The sequence below is a fragment of the Diabrotica virgifera genome, chromosome 3 (genome assembly GCF_917563875.1).
Source record: "Diabrotica virgifera virgifera chromosome 3, PGI_DIABVI_V3a".
In the NCBI taxonomy this organism is placed as follows: domain Eukaryota; kingdom Metazoa; phylum Arthropoda; class Insecta; order Coleoptera; family Chrysomelidae; genus Diabrotica; species Diabrotica virgifera.
Window position 1 is genome coordinate 94,344,631 of NC_065445.1, and position 23,113 is coordinate 94,367,743.

The following is a 23,113-nucleotide window of genomic DNA, read 5'->3' on the forward strand; positions in this document are numbered from 1 at the left end:
GAATTGAACACCCTTTCAAATGAGGTGCCACACGACCCCTATTCCCATTTAAAAAAATCATCGATTACGTCACCACGCTCAGATAGATGACGTCACTAGTACGAAATATATACCAAAAAATTGTAATTTGAAAATAAAAATCGACCTGTTTCGGGATTTTTCTCTAAAGTCGTCCGTTTTAGAGAAAATGAATTTATTCCATAATTTAGATCCTTTAATCCTCTCTGTATGTTTATTTACAGAAAAATATTTAATACAATATAACTTTATAAAATAAACGCAATATAAGTTATAAATTCCAATAAACACAACAAAAGCGCTAACGTCGCAGTCACTAAAAATGATCAAGCCCAAAATTCACAGTAAACAAGGTATAAAGGTATTGTTTATCCTTGTTTACTTTTTGTAATTTCTATACATATTTCAATAGACAAGCGTAAGCGGTTTAATTTTGCGATACAAGTTTCTGAAACTAAATAACAGACAATATAAAAAGTAGTTCGTGAATAACTTCATGCATGTGCAAAGGAGCGAGCCACATGCGGCTCTTTGAAGGATTACTTATGGCTCTCCATAAGTGTATTCGAGTTCCTTTTTAATTTTGTACTATTATATTTAAAAAATCATGATTTTTCCATATGTTTCAAAAGGTCTTTTAAATTACTGACAACAAATATGAAAGACCAAATGCAACTTTATAACAAATTCCATTTCCATCCAAGCTAAGAATGATATGACACATCGAAAACTACGCGAACGAAGATTAAGAGTCATCACCTAACTAATTTACGTCCACTGCTGAACATAGGTTTCACCCATTTGTTGCCACAATTCACGGTTTTGTGCTGATTGTTGCCAGTTTTTACTAATCCATCTGATATCATCTGTCCATCTTCTAGGCGGCCTTTCTCTACTGCGTTTATCTTGTCTTGGTCTCCATTCTATTAGCTTTCGTGTTAATCTTGAATCCTTCAGCGTGGCGACGTCTCCTGTCCAGTTCCATTTGAGCTTGGTGACACGTTCTTTTTAACGATCAATAACATTAAGGGTCGATTTCTCATACCTGCGTTAATCTATGATTCAGTTGAACCGGGTTCACGGGTGATCTCCGGTTCTGTTTGGAATGCATTTCTCATTGCGCGTTCATGTCAGTGCTCGTTTTACAGCTTTCGAGAAATGCTAATAGATGGCAAAAGGTAAAAAACTGTCGCCATTTTGAACTACCTTTTTTATGCTGTTTTTGAATAAAGTTAAATTTAAGTATTTATAGTCAAATAGTCATTTTAATAATTATAAATAAATATTATAAAAACACAAATAATGTTATCGTTTATCGTTAGGCTTAATATAATAAAATAGGATATAATTATATTATGACAGCGTTTTGTGTTAATACAACGCATGCGTAGTCCATGAAATCATCTGAACTGAGTTCTGAAATCTTTAAACGGCCGAATTCCACCGTTCAAGTTTAAACTGCCATCGGTTGAACGGGAATTGAGAAAGACGATTTTGACTTTAAACTGACGTTTACTAGAAGTTCAGGTTAAACTGGAGTTGAACTCGATATGAGAAATTGGTCCTAAGAGTGGCGCGACATTAAAGTCAGTAATCAACAGACTCCAGACCGATTTGTATCTTGCTACGGATATAATTTTTACGTTGGATTACACATTTCAGTCATTTTACTAGACTTAAAAAATTGTTACAATATTAGATAAACTAGAAAAACTTAACGAGTATATAAAAATCCAGAAGGAATATTGACCGAACTCCAAACAGATTTCAAAACTTAAACTTTTCCGACTAAGAACAGCAAGAATTGACCACCTTTTTTCAACAGACAGACAAGGTTTTTTTCTATATTTTTTCCATCATTAAAAAAACTGCACAAGTAATAGAAGTATTTTTTGTATATTGTACATGGGATCCATCTCTCTTCATAGTGGTATTTTGAACCTTTTGACCATAGCTCCGAAGATGGCTTTATAAGCCGAAAGCGCTCAGCTAGGAATTATTTGTTTTACACACTTCAAAAGTACACTTTTCCCTGTTCACCTGTTAAAATATTTTAAATCGTCTCTTCATTTTTTTTCTGAATTCATTTTTTTGAAATGAACATAGTTTATAAGGTGAATTTTTTTTACCAATAAATATGACCCAAACAACATCTGGAAAAATAAAATTAAGAGAGACACAAGAAGATCAAGCTCCAAAATAAAACTATAAGACAACGCAGATTACCGAATTTTTGAAATTTGTACCAGAATCGAACTAACCTAAATTAAAAAAGGATACTTGTCGAATTATTTCCATATTAGGAATACCCCACTTGTGTGGACCATTTTGTTCCATTTTACAATTCATGAAATCCAAACACCGGTTAGTATTAACTAACCATCATCTGAAAGAACTACTGAGAAGTGCTGCGACAAATTATTCACCAAATTTTAAAGAATTATCAAAAGAAGGAAAATAAATAAGTTATTATAAAAATAAATTTTAATATTTCGCAATTTTATTTCTGTTTACAATAAATCAAATTTCTGTTAAAAAAAATTGTAAATACCTTCTTTACATACTTTTTGAATACATATTATATTAATTGCGGCTCGTGAAAAATTTCAACTTGTGAAAAGTGGCTCAGACTATCAAGGAGTTTGGCCACCCTGGACTATAACATATATTATATTATTATTATGTACAGTATCGTGCAAGTGAAAGGAATAAATTCGTTATTTCGTAAGCCGGCGACTTTAAGGAAAATCCTGAAAAAAGTCGATTTTTATTTTTAAATTATGATTTTTTTACTTATATATTATACTAGCGACGTCATCCATCTGAGCGTGATGACGCAATCGACGATATTTTTTAAATGAGAATAATAGGGGTCATATACTAACTCATTTGAAAGGTTATTCAATTCTCTATTCTACTATAAACATTAACATAATTATTGATACAGGGTGTCCAAAAACTTTTTTAATTAAATGAATTAACACAAGGAAGGATGTATGTAATTTATTAACTCAAAATACATTATACTGTTGTTATAAAACAGAAAAAAATGGTTATTTTATAAATAAACATTGATTTCGTTTAAGGGGATGGGTACACATTTGCGGCTCTAATGCAATTTAAATGGGATTCATTTTTTTCGGATCCTGAGAAAACTATTAAGTATTTTTGAAAAATTTAAACGTATAATGAAAGATGACGTTATTACCGAGGGCCGAAAGTCCCTGAAAACTTCTATAACGTTGTTCTGAAGCTATTTCCTTGTGGAATTTTTATGATTAACTATTTGTATGGGAAATAAGCCACAATTAAATTGAAAAATAATTTTATTAACGTTTCGACGCCCAAATCCGGTGTCGTTGTCAAAATACAAAATACTACTAAATTAAACAAAAATGTTGTTGCTAAGTAAAAAAAATTCTTCTAATAATTTATTTAATCTGACTCATTTATATTGGCAATTCAGACGTATAATATACATTTTAAAGTAGAAGACTTTAAAATGATATCGCCAATATTTATGAGTTGCGTTCCTGGGACGACTTTACTAAAATATAGTTCATTCGAGTACATGAAATCAATCCCATCTCAAGAATATCCGTCACAAAAAAATCATAGCATGCGATCTGTCTTTAAAAAGACAACCAAATGCAACGATGACAGTAAAATTCTCGTGTTAGAGATTCCATAGTAAATCACGAGGGAAAACCAGGAAAAAACCTCGTGATACTATCCCGACATCGTAAGTATTTGGTCTTACATTTAATTTACTTTCAAAAACGAATACCAAATTCTGACCTTAATATGTTTAAATTATAAATAATATTAATAATACATAGATATACAATAAGTAGTAATAAAATATAAATTATGTACTAACTCAATTTATATTTTCCCTCGTGATTTACTATGGAATCACTAACGCGAGAATTTTACTGTCATCGTTGCATTTGGTTGTCTTTTTAAAGACAGATCACATGCTATGATTTTTTTGTGACGGATATTCTTGCGTTGGGATTGATTTCATGTAATCGAATGAACTATCTTTTAGTAAAGTCGTCCCAGGAACGCAACTCATAAATATTGACGATATCATTTTAAAGTCTTCTACTTTAAAATGTATAATATACGTCTGAATTGCCAATATAAATGAGTCAGAGTAAATAAATTATTAGAAGAATTTTTTTACTTAGCAACAACATTTTTGTTTAATTTAGTAGTATTTTGTATTTTGACAACGACACCCGATTTGGGCGACGAAACGTTAATAAAATTATTTTTTCAATTTAATTGTGGCTTATTTCCCATATAAATAGTTATTCTATAACGTTTATTTCAATAAGTTACAGGCGTGAAAAACTAAGAGAAAATTTAGTCTGATTTTTAATCTCAAATATCTCATTCAAAAGCAACTTTTTATTTATTCTAAGGGACTTTCGGCCCTCGGTAATAATTTAGTCTTTCATTCTGCATTTAAATTTTTCAAAAATATTTATTAGTTTTTTTCAGGATTCGAAAAAAATGAACAACGTGTCCGTGGTAATATTTTCCAAATCGAACATTCGCTATCTTTGTCCTACAACGCACTCAGTAGAACCGTTGGTAGAACAGAATGTTCTGACAAGACAGTGACAATTTTATAATATTTAACACTGCTTCAGAAATATTTTAAGTTGTTTATTAAATAATATTGATAGTGTATTTGATTAGTAATTGATTTAAGACGTAAAATTAATAAAAAGTTATTTATTGTTTATTAATTATGGAAGATCAACAGCAGAGAATTCACCAGGATATATTTTGCGATCCAAGTATTTTGTTGTTAAAGATGTTCAATATTTAATCTAAGCGTTCCATAGTAACAATATATTATTAAAAAAAATGACTTTACCACTTTTCCTCTTATTTCAATTAAGTATTAGTTTTGATGTATATAAATTAATATACTTATTGAATACATAGTTAGTAAAAAAATATCATATTAATGAACTGAATTAATAATTTAGTGATTATAACAAGTAACAGTTATCCAAGAACATTCACAAGTCATCTCTAAGTTAATGGTCACAATGTCATTGTCAAGTAGTGCTTATATACATATCCATACCAGTGAGAATTTTACTATGCTTCTTTTCATGAGCATTTTTCAGTGCGTCACAAATGATAAAAAAAAAAGGTAAGTCCGTGATAATATATACATTTTAGTGACATGACATTTTAGTTAAATCTGACAGTTGTCACATTTTATTTGCAATTTGGCATAAAATCTAATCAATTGTGTTTATTGCATTTATAAAATGGTATTTTCTTTGATTTGTATAGTCTTATAAATTGTTCAGATTATATTCGTAGACATATTATATAATTCGCAAATTATTTTATTTTCGATTATGGCGACACCTATTGACAACTAGAATAAATGTTATAAATGTCACCGACGAAATGTAATCACCAACGTGCGTTTTTTTCTGTCACATACAATTTAATGCGTTAGAAAGAAATCGAAAAACTGTGACGCACTGAAAAATCCTCATGAGAAAAAGCATATACGTACTTTACCGTGTAAAGAAAGAAAAAGTAGGGATAGACGTAAAATATTTGCGCCTGTGCTCTTAAATTCAATGTTCAAGCTGCCACTTACATACCTATAAGTACCTCTTGGCAGTTTGAATATTTAATTTAAGCGAAAAGCAATGTTTGATTTTTAAATAAACATTTTTTCTGTTTTCTGGCAGCAGTAAAATGTATTTTGAATTAAATAAAATACATACATTGTATATTCTTGTTTTTGTGTCAATTAATTTAGTTAAAAAATATTTTTTTGGACACCCTGTGTAAATAAGTATCTTAATGTTTATATTACTGTATAGAGAATTAAATAACCTTTCAAATGGCCCCTTACTCATTTAAAAAATCATCGAATACGTCATCACGCCCAGATGGATGACGTCACTAGTAAGATGTATGTGTCAAAAAATCCTAACTTAAAAATAAAAATCAACCTGTTTCAAGATTTTTAGACATTAGAAATAGAGTATAAACTTATACTTTATGCTGATACTCATGAGAACATACTCGTCTTATTTACTCCGTTTTTATTCATATCACTAATTATGTCTACAGTTATTTTAAAAGTTTTAAGTTTCAATTTTAGGAAATCCATTTAGCAAATGGTACACAATATTATGAATGTCATCACAAAGTCCAAGAATGTTATGGTAACCGTATCCAAGCATGCGTAGACAACCACATTGAAAAGTCCAAACGGGAGGAGTATTTAAGTTTCGTTAGCTGTTTTATGGGTAATTTGACGACAAATGTCGAGAAGAAACAAGTTGATGATACCTTAAAAAGATGTATACCTGAACCTCTAGATGTTGACCAAATACGTAATTGCACTACAAGTCCATTAGGTAAATATTTTTTATTAATTACAAGTAATATCAATCAAAAAGAAAGCTCCATTATAATTTTTCTATAGGTATTTTTATTACTTGATTTTTTTTATGAATACAAGAAATTATTAATTTCATTTACTTAGGTATACAATCTCCACTTATATAACACTAAACACTACACTAAATATGATTCGGCGAATGTAAACAAAATCTTGAGATGGTGGATTAAATGGAGTATTATACTCAACCCTTCCAAAACACAATTCATCTTATTCAGGAACCCTCATCTGATTCGTTATGAGGTTGCAAGGAACTCCTTGGAGAGAGATTCGAATTCAGAGTCTCGGTATCCTATTTAGGAGTTCATTTTAGCAGAACTCTCCAATGGAACATCAGCATTAAAGTAAGGCACTCTAGACAGGACAAGAAAAAGAGCAAATCTGCTGGGCATATTATATGAATAATTTGGAAATATCACAGCTAAAATAGGGAACTTGCACAATTTTTTTTTATTACATAATAATGTTTAGTTTTCTTTAAAAATGAGATTTCCAAAATTTCACGCTTCAAAAACTCATAATAACTTAGAAATACGTATTTAAAGTCTTCAGCGGTATAAAATAGTTCAAACGACCCGTGACGTCACATAGTTTTACATTAGTTATTATTATGGTTATATTTCGCTGTGTCTAGGTACACGCTAACGTGTACGCAAATAAAAAAGTTAGGTATGTAAATACACGCGAATTAAACTTCATCAAGCCAGTGACGTTATTATTTAACGTGCGCAGTGACTGTATATTTTGGTACATGCTATTTTGATATGTTTAACGTGTGTTTGATAGAAAAATATTTGTTAAAGGAAGAGAAGCAGAACTATTCAGATGTTTCAAACTTAATTGTAATAAATCAATGTATATATTAAAGTATATATTTAGGTTAGCAAAATAAATATATGTATTTAGTTGACATAACACGTAAAAAATATTGTTAAAATAATTTTTATACGTAAGTTAATTATTATAATCAACTATTCTAAATGGGAAATAAGCCACAATTTAACTAAAAAAATGATTTTATTAACGTTTCGACGTCCAAATCGGATGTCATTGTCAAAATACAAAAATTAGTCAGATTAAATAAATTATTAGAAAAATTTTTTACTAAGCAACACCATTTTTGTTTAATTTAATAATATTTTGTATTTTGACAACGACGTTCGATTTAGACGTCGAAACGTTAATAAAATCATTTTTTGGTTAAATTGTGGCTTAGTTCCCATTTAGAATAGTTGATTACAGAAATGCCACAAGGATAATAGCTTCAGAACAAGTTAATTATTATTGTGAAAGCTTTAGGTCTTCTTTTTATTTTAATCTTTTACGGTAATACATACTATTTCATTTATAACTAAAAAAATATATATTAATTTAAGTCTCTTATCTTTTTCGTACTGTTTTAAAATGTTCTTAAACTCATTAAAAGAACTAAATAATTGTCCACACTCCGTAGTTAATTTAAAAACAAACACTAAACAAATAAAAAATAAGAAATCACTGACACTAACTTTTTTATTTGCGTACACGGTAACGTATACCTAGACACAACCTTATATTTAGGTATATTCTTCTTCTCCTTCTTTAGTTTATTGGCCTCCACCTACTTGGGTATTTGGCAAGCGCATCGTCGTGGAATAAGTCAAAAATATTTATATTCTAATGACATTTTTATCGTATGTCATTGTAATAATATATACCAGTTTGTTAAAATTGTAGTTTTATACTGTTTTTGAAGGAAAGGAACGAAGGTTTACTATTGAAAATAAAACCATTTTGTAAAAGTACGAATTTTTCTATGAATAGTTCAAACGATCAAAAACACTTGTAACGTCACATAAATGTATTTTCTACTGACGTTTATAACGTCTATTGTTTGTTTTTTAACCAAGAGGAGTGATTCAAATTTACCGCGCCGTAATCCTTGCTTCTAATAGGTCCAACCGCAGGCAAGTTTACTCCACTGTTATTAAATTTTGACACTAATGACATTTATAAAATTTTGGCACTTCTGTTATTTTATAGATTAATTAAGTATATCGGCGATTTTTTGTGTTTTCTGCATTATTCCTTTAATTTTGAGATTTTTAATGTTGTTCTGAAGCTATTTTCTTGTGGCAATTTTACAATTTTAACTATTTATAATGGGAAATAAGCCACAATATTATTAAAAAATGATTTTTATTAACGTTTCGACGCCCATTTTTTATAGTATTTTGTATTTTGACAACGGCACCCGATTTGGGCGTCGAAACGTTAATAAAAATTATTTTTTAATAAAAATACCAAGTTTCTTGTAAAAGGTATATATTAAAATACCCTAAATAAGGGTCACAATACAAAACGTTTTCGGATTAAGGAATCCATCATCAGTGTTTAAAAGCCCTAAAATTAAGTATAACCTAATTAAATGAGATAAAAGTTAAAATTGACAGAGGTTTTCAAGAACAAGAGGTCATACTTACAAAATTTGCATGCCTGAGCCACCAAAATGTGTAGGGTAAAAACCCTTTAAATGTAAATAATAAAGATATTTTACATATTTATATAAAATTCATCGGATGTTATAGATAAACCTGGATGTTACCCAGGGCAACACAGGACTCTCTCCACGTGGTTTGAACTTTTTTTGGAGTAAACCTCACATATTGGATTTCAATGGCCAACTGACAAGTGAATTCAAGAGCAACCCGAAATGACATCAAGAACTGTCAATGTAACCTAGTTGTAATATTACTTCAGCCACAACGTTAAAGATTAATTTAAATGTTTTAAGATAAAAAACAGTATCAAATTTACAAATAGCAAAAATAAAAGATGTTCACAAAATATGAAAGATTTTTTCCCTAGAAATAATGCATTAATTAAGTATTCAAAATAGGGAAATGAAATGTTTACGTTACAGGAAGTTATGCAGTCAACAATACCAATAGGTGTTGTATTAGTGGTATGAAATTGTCAATACGATTACACAAATAATGGTAAATGCCTTATACCATAGAAGAAGAAGAGTAGGTGGTAGGGATGGCGGTTTTTGACAAAACACCGGTTTTCGGTTATACCGTTTTTTTTTGCTTACGGTTTAACCTAGCGGTTATAACCGGCCAAAAAAAACCGGTTTTTGGAAAAACCGGTTTTCGGTTTTTTTTAATCCAATAGGTTACAAAGTTTCATTTACATTACATTTTAGTTTGCGATACTCCCTTCTACTCGATATCAATATGATCAAAATTAGTACATACTATCGAAAGAACATGTATTACTTTTAACACGTTTGTATATTTGTAGAAAAGGTACATTTTAACTCATTTAATACTTCCTGTATAAGTGTATCGTTTTGAAAACGTAGCGAAATTCTTGGAGATTCGTATTCGTAATCAGTAATTCGATATTCATAGTCAGAGCATTATTTTTGTTTGCGTCTAATTCAACCAGATCACTTCTTACGTAAATATTATGATTACAAATACCTTTTTAAGGAAATATTATAATAAAACTTAATAATTGTTTCTGGCTGATGTGAGATTGCTTCTGTATTTTATAAAATAAAATAAAATTTGAATTATGGTTTTGTTTGGAATAATTACTTGAGAATAATAATTATGATTGGGATCCAAAATAATACCTAACCTAATCCTAATCACCGTAAAAACCTAATAACCGGTTTTTACTTTAAAACGAAAAAACCGGTTATAACCGGGACAAAAAAACAACCGGTAAAACCGGTTATTGCGAAGTAAAAAAACCGGTTTTAGGTTTAAACCGGTAGGTTTTTCCCATCCCTAGTGGGTGGGGTAGAAAGGGAACTCTATAGGCAGAACTGGTCCCGTATTCCAACACCATCGATATTTTTGGAAGCCAACTAAGCGTTTTAAATTGGAAGATTTCTGTAACGATTTGGAAGATCTCTGTAACGTTTTGGAAGATATCTGTACCGTTTTGGAAGCTTCGCTAGGCATACCAAATTCTATAATGTGCACGTTATTAATTTTTAGTTTTTGCAATAAAATATTTTTATTACAGAAACCATAAAAATAATAGTACATTGTTTACCGGGTAGGAAAAGCTTAACATTCCTGGACGACTGTGAAGATTGCTAAGTCGAGGCGCAAGCCGAGACTTAGCAACACAGAGTCCAGGAATGTGGCTTTTCCTACGAGGTAAACATACTATTTTTCCGCAAATCGTTTAAAATTCGACAGATAATGATTGATTTAAAAAAAACGCGATAATTTTATTCCCAAATAAATGGTGCTTTGAAATTCCTAATAAAATTACTTGGGTTACTATGGAAACGTATTGAGGTTGAATTGTCAAACTTTTCTATCATTTATGTAGAACACTAACAACTGTACGGAAATATCATTTCCTTACAGTAAGGAAATGACATTTCCTTACAGTAAAGTAAGGAAGTCCTGACTTTTTCTTCAAGAAATTTTGACAGGAATGTCAAAATTTCCTGGCGATTTGCGGAAAAAATAATTATTGCAAAAACAAAAAATTAATAACATGCACAAGCATAGAATTTAGCATGAGCAGCGATTATATTTAAAAAATGATAAGTACGTATGTATGGACAATGTAAGAACAATAATGAAACCAACAAATGACAGTAATAATTATTATTTATATAAATCTTGACATGAATTCATTGTTTTCATAACATAATGTAAAATGTCTTTCTACCTTAGGAATTATTCACATTACCTGGAAACAACTAGGTACAGCTGAGGGAAGAAAAATAATTTATACACTGAAAAAATGTCTATTAATAGGGCTTTTCATCGATTGTCATTTGTTTCGAGCTTCTGTCATGTGTCACATAAAATTAATATATCTACGGCATACGTCTTTGGTTTGTATCATTGGTATATGTCAATAACAATAACGTATGACGTAGATATATTAGTATTATGTGACACATGACAGAAGCTCGAAACAAATGACTGTGAATGAAAAGCCCTATAACTAAAATATGAAACATTCACTTCACTAATCACTTGGGTACGGGATAAAAACTTAATACACAAATATAAAATTGATATAAAACGCATACACAACACAAAAATTACAAAATGACGCACTTAATTCAATACAAGACAACGTGGCCATATTTTATTTAGGAAATATATTGCATGTTTGGCTAAAATCTACTAAATTAAGAACTAAAACTTTATTAACTTATTTAAGTATAATTTAGGTTTTTTTATAATAAAAACAGCAGCTAACTTAACTAGAAATAAATATAACGTGAATGTAAAAAAACCAAACTTTTTTTACATTTTAACAGGGAAACAAAATGACCTAGGTACTTAATTAATTTTTATCAGTTTTATATTTAATATTTTTATATAATATTTTGTCATCCATTGATTTTAACATATTATGCATGTCTGGATCAAATTTGGTACAATTCCCAACCTCATTCATACCTTCTTTGACAAATAATCATGAAAATACATTTTTTCTACAACCGTGTTAAAAATGCAATTTTTAGCACTCCATACGAGCGTTAAAAATGTTACTTCAAGGCACTAGTGCTTTAAAATTTTTAAGGCACTGCAGTTCGTATTGACCGTATAGGCAATTTGATGTAATGTCAAAAAAATATAAAAATGGAATGTCAGTCAAGTTCAAGTAAAAGTTTTTGTAGATATTGTCCTGTAATTACGTTTGTGGAAAAAATATTGTATGATATGCGTGTTAAAAAGTATTACATTTTTAAAGCACTCATGTGCTTTACTTTCACATGCTTGCCTTAAACGTGTACTTTTAACATTTATATCATAAATAACTATTTATTCAAAAGTTTATTGCGATCATCAGTTGTAATACGGTTAAAAACGGAAAAAAATCTTTTTCATTTTACGTTAATAGAAACGGGTAAACACATTATTTTTGCAAAGTTACATTTTACATACATATTTTAGTTTTCCGTCGTTAGTTTAATTTTAATAGCCTCACCGAATGTCAAAACTCTTTGTTATATAAATATTACCCGAAACACTACTGCACTGCTGCTTGAAACAAGAAAGTTTGGTATCAGACACAGTTTCATTTATTTCTCTAATCTCTGTATTCATACCTACGTCCTGAATCTTATTTTCGGTAATGACATTAGGAAATTGTAACAAAATGTCAAATGTAAATACTATTAAAGAGTTAATTTCAGTTTAGTCATAATGCATAGCACAGAAAATGTTGATATACAGTGATGAGCGCGCTAATAACCGGCAAAATAGCTCAAAAGATGGAAAACATAATGCATTGCGAAACAAAAAGAGATGAAACTAGTGGAGGTGGAAATTATCGTTATAAACGTCTAAAATACCATTACATTACATAGTTTCCCACCTTTAACGTATCAGAGGTATGACAACTGTCACTGTGACAGTAGAATTTTATAAAATACTCCTGTCACAGCTGTCACAGACGTCTACAGTTGGAAAACTATGTAATGTAATGTTAATTAATAGTACGTTTATAACGATAATTTCCACCTCCACTAGTTTCATCTCTTTTTGTTTCGCAATGTATTATGTTTTCCATCTTTTGAGCTTTTTTGCCGGTTATTAGCGTGCTCATCACTGTATACCAAAAACCTACTAAAAAATATTGCCTACTAGAATTAAAAAAATATATATCAAAAATCTATTAAAAATGTAGAAATCTGCAGAATGTGGCAACGCTGTTACCAAATAAACACAACTGTCCAACTCGACATTCAATTGTCAAATATTCTTCTTCTTTTCAATTAGCCTTGTACCACATATATTAGCGATCCACATTATGTGTCGCCATCTCTAATTCCGGAAGCTCACTATATATATGGAACCAATTTTTTCCATTGAGTTCGCAGGGTGCCTTATACTAGGAACACAAAATAGTATGTAATGTGTAGGTACATATGTGTACGATTTTAAGAGTATTGATGAAATGATAATTGTTTAATGACTGATAACTTTCTTGGTAGTCGACCCAACATAAATTGTATAATGATAGAAAAAGTGATATGATAATTGTAAAAATACTGTTTTGTTTTTATCTGATATTTATCTGAAAATGAGACTAAAGTAACTTGATGAAACTGAGTCCTCCAGAGACCTGACATCAAATAGGTTAAAAATGAAATGGTTGTAAAATATGGGGGGGGGAGTAGGACGGTATGAGAAGTCTGACAGAGTATGTTGTGATATTGGACCATGGAAGATGTGTAGTGTGTTGTTATGAAATAAGAGTTATCTAATCTATAAGCTATGAGATGAGGCTAAGAAGACAGGTGGCTGGAATGAGACTCAATTCTGATGGATGTGGTTGTATATGTGATGTAGGAGCTAAATTTTGGAAAATTAAAGCTGGTGTGAAATAATGAGGATGTAAGAGGATGAGGTACAAATGAATATTAAAGAGTTAAAGTAAGATGTTACTTATCGACAATTGGAAGTGAAATAGATGTATGTGGTAGTCATGAATGGTGTAGCAGAGAAGAGGAAATTGTATCTGTTGTGGTTTATGAAAAAAGTTGACGGTGTAGGGGTTGCTACACCATTCATGACTACCACATACATCTATTTCACTTCCAATTGTCGATAAGCAACATCTTACTTTAACTCTTTAATATTCATTTGTACCTCATCCTCTTACATCCTCATTATTTCACACCAGCTTTAATTTTCCAAAATTTAGCTCCTACATCACATATACAACCACATCCATCAGAATTGAGTCCCATTCCAGCCACCTGTCTTCTTAGCCTCATCTCATAGCTTATAGATTAGATAACTCTTATTTCATAACAACACACTACACATCTTCCATGGTCCAATATCACAACATACTCTGTCAGACTTCTCATACCGTCCTACTCCCCCCCATATTTTACAACCATTTCATTTTTAACCTATTTGATGTCAGGTCTCTGGAGGACTCAGTTTCATCAAGTTACTTTAGTCTCATTTTCAGATAAATATCAGATAAAAACAAAACAGTATTTTTACAATTATCATATCACTTTTTCTATCATTATACAATTTATGTTGGGTCGACTACCAAGAAAGTTATCAGTCATTAAACAATTATCATTTCATCAATACTCTTAAAATCGTACACATATGTACACATTACATACTATTTTGTGTTCCTAGTATAAGGCCTTTACCATTATTTGTCTAATCGTATTGACAATTTCATACCACTAATACAACACCTATTGGTATTGTTGACTGCATAACTTCCTGTAACGTAAACATTTCATTTCCCTATTTTGAATACTTAATTAATGCATTATTTCTAGGGAAAAAATCTTTCATATTTTGTGAACATCTTTTATTTTTACTATTTGTAAATTTGATACTGTTTTTTATCTTAAAACATTTAAATTAATCTTTAACGTTGTGGCTGAAGTAATATTACAACTAGGTTACATTGACAGTTCTTGATGTCATTTCGGGTTGCTCTTGAATTCACTTGTCAGTTGGCCATTGAAATCCAATATGTGAGGTTTTCTCCAAAAAAAGTTCCAACCACGTGGGGAGAGTCCTGTGTTGCCCTGGGTAACATCCAGGTTTATCTATAACATCCGATGAATTTTATATAAATATGTAAAATATCTTTATTATTTACATTTAAAGGGTTTTTACCCTACACATTTTGGTGGCTCAGGCATGCAAATTTTGTAAGTGTGACCTCTTGTTCTTGAAAACCTCTGTCAATTTTAACTTTTATCTCATTTAATTAGGTTCTACTTAATTTTAGGGCTTTTAAACACTGATGATGGATTCCTTAATCCGAAAACGTTTTGTATTGTGACCCTTATTTAGGGTATTTGAATATATACCTTTTACAAGAAACTTGGTATTTTTGTGATTTATGGTATACAGCCAGCTACAGGAAGTTTATTTTCCTCGTGGATTTCATTTTTTAATAATATTGTGGCTTATTTCCCATTATAAATAGTTAAAATTGAGATTTTTAGTCTACTTTTATATAAAAACGGTTGTTTTTAGAACTCTCTAGCGATGTGTTAATATAATAAAATATGTGTGGATTATCATCTAAAGCTGATATGATCAAAGAAAAAAGAAGATGAATTTGTTGACTTTTCTAATAAGTTTCCTGGGTGTGAATCTGTCTTTTTAGTTTACTCCTCTTGGTAAAAAAATCAACTATAATTTAAAATTCTGTTTACTTTATTGGAAAAATGTAAATGTAAAACCAAGTGACGTCACGACGCGTTTTGGACCACCTGTTTTAATTTGAATTTTTAATCGTCTTTAGGGGCCAAACGAAAGACAAACAAAACTTTTTTATCTTTGATACATGTTTTAAATTATGTTGTGTGGTGATTTATAACATTTTTTTCGAATTTAAACATTTATGCAAGTTCCCTATTCTCCTGCACACTTAGAAAACATTTGTCAGGCCAGTTATCGAATACAAGGTGTGTCTTTCTTCTACTTTTTCAGGTGCCATCTCCGCTACGGAGGTTGCCAATGATCATAGCTATTTTAATTTTTTAGGCAGTAGCTCTAAATAGTTGTTTTGAGCTGCATCCAAACCATGCTTCTTCTGCCATCTATCTTTCCTTGCATTATAAGTCGCAGGATGCTATACTTCTCGCCCCGCATCACATGTCCGAGATACTGTAGCTTGATTTCTTTAATTGTAAGTTCGACTTCCTTCTCTTTGGATATTCTTCTCACTACTTCATTATTCGTAACTCTATCTACCCAGAAAACCCTCATAATTCTTGTATAGGTCCACATTTTAAAGGCGTTAAGTCGTGTTATTGTATCTAGACTTACAGTCTTTTCCAATCCAATTCTAGATTGAATGTCCATTACTTTAAGAGCTAATGTTGAATCTTTGCTACATAGGACCTTTTTCATTTTCATAAAATTAGAACGTAATTTTTCGATTCTTACTTTGATTTCTGCAGTGTAGTCATTAATTTCTATTATAAGAAGTGTTCCTAGGTAAGTATACTTTTTTAATCTTTCGATCTGCTGGCCCTCTACTATCAAGACTTCGTTAGTATGGTTGTTTTTACTAATTTTTATAAACTTCGTCTTTTTGATATTGAGAGAGAGTCCGTACTCCCTACTACACCTTACTATTTTACTCATGAGTCTTTCCAGGTCTTGGAAACTATCGGCTATTATTACTGTATCATCTGCATCTCTGATGTTGTTAACTAAGACTTATTTACTTTTATGCCGACTGTTTCATCTTCCAGAGTTTCTCAAATTACCTCTTCAGAATAAGCGTTAAATAATAGAGGTGATAGTATGCAGCCTTGCCTAACTCCTTTCTTTATTTCCATTTCTTCAGATGTTTCTTTTTCAATTTTTACTATTGCTCGCTGATCTGATTGTAATAGTGGTATGTTATTAGCCTTAGGTAAATCTCTTTTATCTAGATATTTACTTTTTAAAATTTACATGAGTCGATTCTGTCGATCATGTTTTACTTTATCAAACGCTTTATTGTAGTGTATAAAATAGAAAGAAGAGTTGTTAACATCCAAACATCTCTGTGTCAGCAGGTCAGCACGTTGAAGGAGAATAATGCCTCTCTGGTATCCATACCATTGCGGAACCCATATTGAGTGTCACTAATATCCAGCTCCAGTTTAGAGTGTATTCTGGCGTAGATAATTTTCAGCAGTAATTACACAAGAGCTGTAAAATTTTCGATTTGTATCCCGAGTGCCACTTTGACAGTTAATTTCACGACCCGAAGGGGAGAAATCAGATCGAAAAACTGCAAAATACACTTATTCAATATTTTTGAAAAGTCTATCGAATGGTACTAAACACGAGCCCCCAAGGAGGTGGGGTGGAGGTTACTTTAAAATCTTAAATAGGAGCCCCAAATTTTTATTGCAGATTTAAATTATTTACGTAAAAATAAGCAACTTTTATTCGAAACATTTTTTCGAATTATGGATAGATGGCGCTATAATCGGAAAAAACGATTGTTGGAAATGGAAAATTGAATTAAAAAATTGTAGTCCCCACTAAAATGGAAAATGTTACTTAACTTTTTTTGGTTTTAGGACCTAATAATCACAACAAAATAGGTCCCCACAGCGCTCGAGTGACTGCACATTTAGCATACTTTGCTCCCCTACCATATTGATGGTTTCGTTTTTTCTCTTCTCCATTCATTCATCAACTCTAGAATTTTCTCTGTCATCCATTCTTCTTTCTTACATTTGGTTGTTGTAAGTAGTTTCTTACTTGGCCCCAATATAGAGGTTTTCAAGAATTGCCACTGTTGCTCTACGTTGCAATTATTTCCTGGGTTTCTGTCTAGATTTGTGTTGATTTCGTGTTTCAGATATTCTTTTGTTTCTTTTGACTTTAGTTTCTGTATGTTAAGTTTATTGTTGTTGCAGCTTTTTTGCGTGTTTTTTAGTTGAAGTTGAAACCTAGCAATAAGACTCCTTCGCCAATTTTTGCGTTGAAATCACGCTTGATCACTGTTATGTCTGTAGATGCTGTGAGATGTAATGTTTTTTGAAGTTCGCTATAAAAGTTTTCTATTTCTTCTTCATTTTTGTCAGCAGTTGGCGCATAAATCTGGATTAAGTTCATTTTTCCATGGATTGTCAATAACTGCAACATTATACTTCTTTCGGACATCGGAACGAAGCCTGTTACTGATCTCGTTACTTTTTCACTGAGGATTTTTTTTAACTGAGGCGTGTCTTTACTAGTTACTAAACAAACTCCAAACTCACTCCATCTTGGCTACTGAAAGAAAAATCCTGAGAAAATGTTTGAGGAAACAATCGCGCTATCCTATTAGTCCACCCCCTTGCTAAACTTCCCACTATAAAAAACAGAATTCTCTCAGTACAAAATACGTCTTATGTACGATAGACAGCTCCAACACGAGAACTAAACAGGCCTTGAAAACTCCTTACCATTATGTAGGGCACATACTCACCAGGCGTCCCAAGAAAAAAGTTTCATTATCTCCAGCCAAACTTCTACACTTGGCTTGTAACGAACTTCCTGATGAGTACTTCGATACCCTAGAAGAAACTCCCCTTTGAGCCTTTCCAATGTATAACTGGTAAAAACTTCTTCCCTCCAAAATACTCTGCTTCACTAGCAGTTTTACCACTCCAGCAACTTGCAAATAATGTTGCTCGCTCCCGTTCTAAGCTCTCGTAACAAAAAAAGGGAGCAGACCTACCTTGAACCGGCAAAAGCCTAAGCGAGGTTTCATAGCACACTAGATTCGGCACACTTAAAGGTCATTCCTTTTAAATCATAAAGGTGAATATCCTCTCTCTCAAAAATTTCTTTCTACACGTAAACGTTTACGTGCAGAAAGCCCAGATCAAAAATTCTGTTCACCTGTTATCGAGCCGATAGATAAACCGGACACCCCCTGGGTGGCAGTTAAGAAGCTAAATAATAAAACGATTAACTTGTGGCCATTCTTTTCTTCAGTGGGATTATGGGTAGGTAATTAGAATGTACATTGAAAATTATTGTAGAAACGTGCAAAGTTATATTTTCGAGAACAATATTAATTTAGATTTCAAATTTTTAAATAAAACAAAATTAGATAGGTACAGCATGATATTTTGAGGTCACGGTATTGCTGAGTTGGGTTTTTTTTATACATAATGACTTATATTTTCTTTTGTTTTTATGTCATTTTTTTAAGGACAAATTGGCTGTCTTAATTTTTAACGTTATTTTAACTATATAGGATCTGGTTGGTTATATAATTCTTTCAATTCTTGGTTGGTTCTCACTGTCTAAAGTTCTCTGGTGCCATCCTTAACTGCTCCATATATTCCTCTAAGAATTCTTCTTTCTGCGATTTTTAAGTTTTGTTATTGTCCGTGTTTCACAGGCATTCGTCATTTAGGTCTTATTACAGAATGGTAGATGCTTATTTTCGTACAACTGGATACATAATCTAATTTCAATATTTTTTGTAACGCAAACCAACAACAACAATGGCATATAAAACAACATAATGTTACTCTACATTCCACCAGAATGAAAAAAAAAAATGGGAACCTTCTCTGGTTACACCCCCGAGGCTTCTACAATTTGCAAGCCATACGGATGCTGGGACTAAGAAAAATGAGGGAATTTTACAATTTATAATTCACGTCCCATCTGCTCAGCGCGGTAAAGTTCCAACGAGAATGGTTCCCTTCGTACTCCAATCAGAGTAAACATGAAAATCAAAAATGAATAACCATTTTCAATTTCGTTGCAAAACGAAAATACAGCCGCGTCATATTCTAGTCCAATCAGAGAGTGCAGCAAGCACCTCTACCGGTTTCGAAACTTATTAGTCTCTCATCAGGAGGCACATATGCTGCTCTCTCTGATCCAACCAAAACAAACCCCGGCATGCAGTTCCGGATTGCAACGAACGAAATGGCATAGATGATCTAGCGGCAACTGCTAGGAAAAGATTAAGTTTTCACTCTAATCTAATGGCATATAAAACAACATAATGTTACTCTACATCTCACCAGAATGAAAACATATGAAATATATGTTCTCACGGAAACAGAAAACTGCTAAGCAAGGTGATTACATTGAATGAATAGACGACGAACTGAACTCCTTATATGTGGCACCAAAAAACTAATTTGACTGATGACAAAAATTGTTAATATGTGTATAAATGGATACCCCGTTCCCAGCTAATGGAAAGCGGCATAAATTTCCTCAATGTACAAAACAAAGAAAAGCAAAAAAAGCTACAGGATGCCTTTCTGCGGAACAAGAAAATAACAGAAAAGATATAATTTAATATCTATGAAACTGGTAAAAAGCATGCTTTTATACGATTGTGAAATGAGGCGATTAACAGAGAGAAATATAAGAAAGACAGAAGCCGCGGAAATGGATGTAATAAGACGAACGCTAAGTACTTCGCTAAGGTCTGGAAATTAACACAGAAAAAACAAAAATAATGACTCAGACGAGAAAAAATATAATCCCACAAAACATTATACATGAAAATGACATTGAAACGTTTGAAAAGTTTACATACCTGGGAGTAGAAATTGAATATATGCCGACGGATCAGAAGATGGAGAAATACGAAAGAGAATAACGCAGGCAAACAGAGCTTATTTTGCCCTCTCCCATATATTTCGGTCTAAAAGTGTCCACCGAAATACAAGGATGAGAATCTATAAAACCTTAATTCGACCAATAACATGCTATGGCAGTGAAGCCTGGGTCCTGAAAGAAACATCCAAAAACAAGCTCGACACATTCGAAAGAAAAGTACTGAGGAGGATACTAGGACCTGTGAGGGAAAATGGAATCTTCAGAAGTAGATACAACAACGAGCTTTATCAACTTTATAATAAGGAAACACCCCTGTCAGACTTCATTAGAATACAAAGATTGCAATGGGCCGGACATGTGATAAGAATGGGAGAAGATAGGCGACCAAAAAGAGCACTGAATGCTAGAATGCAGGGAAAGAGACCGGTTGGAAAGCCAAGAAAGCTCTGGGAAGACATAGTAAATAGCGACGCACAAGCCTTTTTAGGAGTCCGTGTATGGAGAAGAGCAGCCACAGACTGCAAGGGTGGAGGCAAAAAATAAAGGAGGCCAGGGCTTAATTTGGGCTGTAGTGTCGTAATTTCGAAACGGGAGAGGTTAAGAAATGAAGAAATTAGAGCACGCATGAGAATACAAGGTACAGTCATGGATGACATACAACGAAAGCAGCTCAAATGGTTCGGAAATGTCCAACGAATGAAAAACAGTAGACTCCCGAAACAAGTACTTAATTGCATTGTCACCTACAGGAATACAGAAGAGAGAAATACCTAAGAGAACATGGATGAAAAGAATAAGAAACTCAATGAGTTCCAAATCCAAAGAACTTAGAAAAGATCAATGGAGCAGCCGAATTGAATGAAAAATGGGATCGGATAACGTCGAAAGACGTTCTAAACGGATTATGCATATCATATTATACATGATAATACATATAATGAAAAAGTTTACACAAGTAATAGGTATTATAAGAATTTGAGTAGCATCATGAGCAAGATCGATAAAATGAAATTACATTTATAAATATAGAATTGTGTAATGTTCCTTTAGAGGGTGTTTTGAAATAAAAATTATAATAAAAATTTTGTCAAAAGTCTAAATAATCTTTGTCCATTCATAAGCACTAATTCGTTTTCGTACCTGTAATAACATTATTGATAATCCTACCGACAGGGTTTCTTTACCTGCTGGCTGGCCGCGGGCTGGATATCGACAACAAGGACAGAATGACGGCCGAAAGAGATACCTTTTAGCAAAACTTTGAGATTTTTAAAAAAGTTTAAACAAAATAGCTGCTTTGTGTTACACTTTATGTTAAAAACAAAAACAGATTCGGAAAGTGGGAAAAATTCTCTAGTGCCGTATTTAAATTTAAATTTTTTTACGTTAATTTCAAGCAAAAAAGTTAAAAAAAAACATATTGTTTAAACAATTTAATAATTGATAAGAAAATAGTGCACTAGAACTTTTTAATACCTTTCATATAAAAAAAGAATTATCTCAATATCTGCCATAGTTTTTGCGTTATTTTGTTTAAACTTTTACATTGGAATTTAGCTATGCTCAGAATCGTGAGGAACAGCCATAACTAACCCGCACAAGCTGCCGGTAAAAAAAGTAGAGCTCGTGCCCTAAGTAGTGAATTTTTGAAATCTACCACTATTACTACATATCGGCTTATAACGTTCTCCGTTTCGAGACTTTCAATCGCCACTTTGTGCGGTTGTTCCATAGTTCCTCTTCTATGTTTCTTTCTCTCAGTTTTTTGTCTACTTCTTCGCTCCAGCTTTTTCGCGGTCTACTCCGTTTTCTCTTTCCTTAGGGTTGCCATTTTAGTATTTCCTTTAAAATTATTTGTTGTTCATCCATTTTTTGTATGTTTGAACCAGATAAGTTGTTTTTTTTTGAAAATTTTTGAAGTTATACTTCTTTAGGCGCGTTAGGAGTAAACTTATATGTGCGCGAATTCATCAAAAGTCTTGCTCCTGGGCGCAGCTTAAACGTTATACGTCCTTTGATTGGGTAATTACAATGACCTGTCAATAAGTGTTCAATATGTCAGTTATGGGTAAACAAATGTTGTGTATATTAGTTTTTATTGTTGCGAGGGCAGAGAAAAAAGCAAGATTATAATTGTAGTGACTTTTTAAATAGTTTTTAAAAGCAACAGGTAAGTTCGTAATTGTAAATGTTTCAGTATCGTAATAAAAAATTACATAGGTACCTACCTATTTGGAAAATGTAAAATATACCTACCTAGTATGTAATGCTTTGATTTACATAATTTGATTACCAACAAAATTTCTACCAATATTTATCTAATATTGTTTTCTTACTCTATGTTTTGTTGTATTTTAATATTTCAATTCCACAAAAATCAAACTAATTTGGTTAAATTCAAAACTGTCAGAAGTTTAAAACGTTCAGTTGGTCTATCTTCCAACATGATGCATATTATGTCTCTGTAGCCAAAATCTAAAAATGCTTTAATTTCAAAACTAACCGCGCCAATATACGTGGGTTCAATCCCCAATACAAACTTTTATTTTTTTATTTTTTTTATACATTTTATGATTGT

At 31.8% G+C, this 23,113-nt stretch overlaps 1 protein-coding gene across 1 annotated transcript in view; it reads left to right on the forward strand.

Moving 5' to 3' along the window:
- Positions 1 to 23,113, forward strand: part of LOC126881200 (GILT-like protein 1) — a 72,972-nt gene that overhangs the window by 22,280 nt on the left and 27,579 nt on the right. Inside the window, exon 3 of the mRNA XM_050645302.1 lies at positions 6,173 to 6,431. Within this exon, the coding sequence (XP_050501259.1) occupies positions 6,173 to 6,431 (259 nt within the window). The remainder of the gene's footprint in view (positions 1 to 6,172; positions 6,432 to 23,113) is intronic.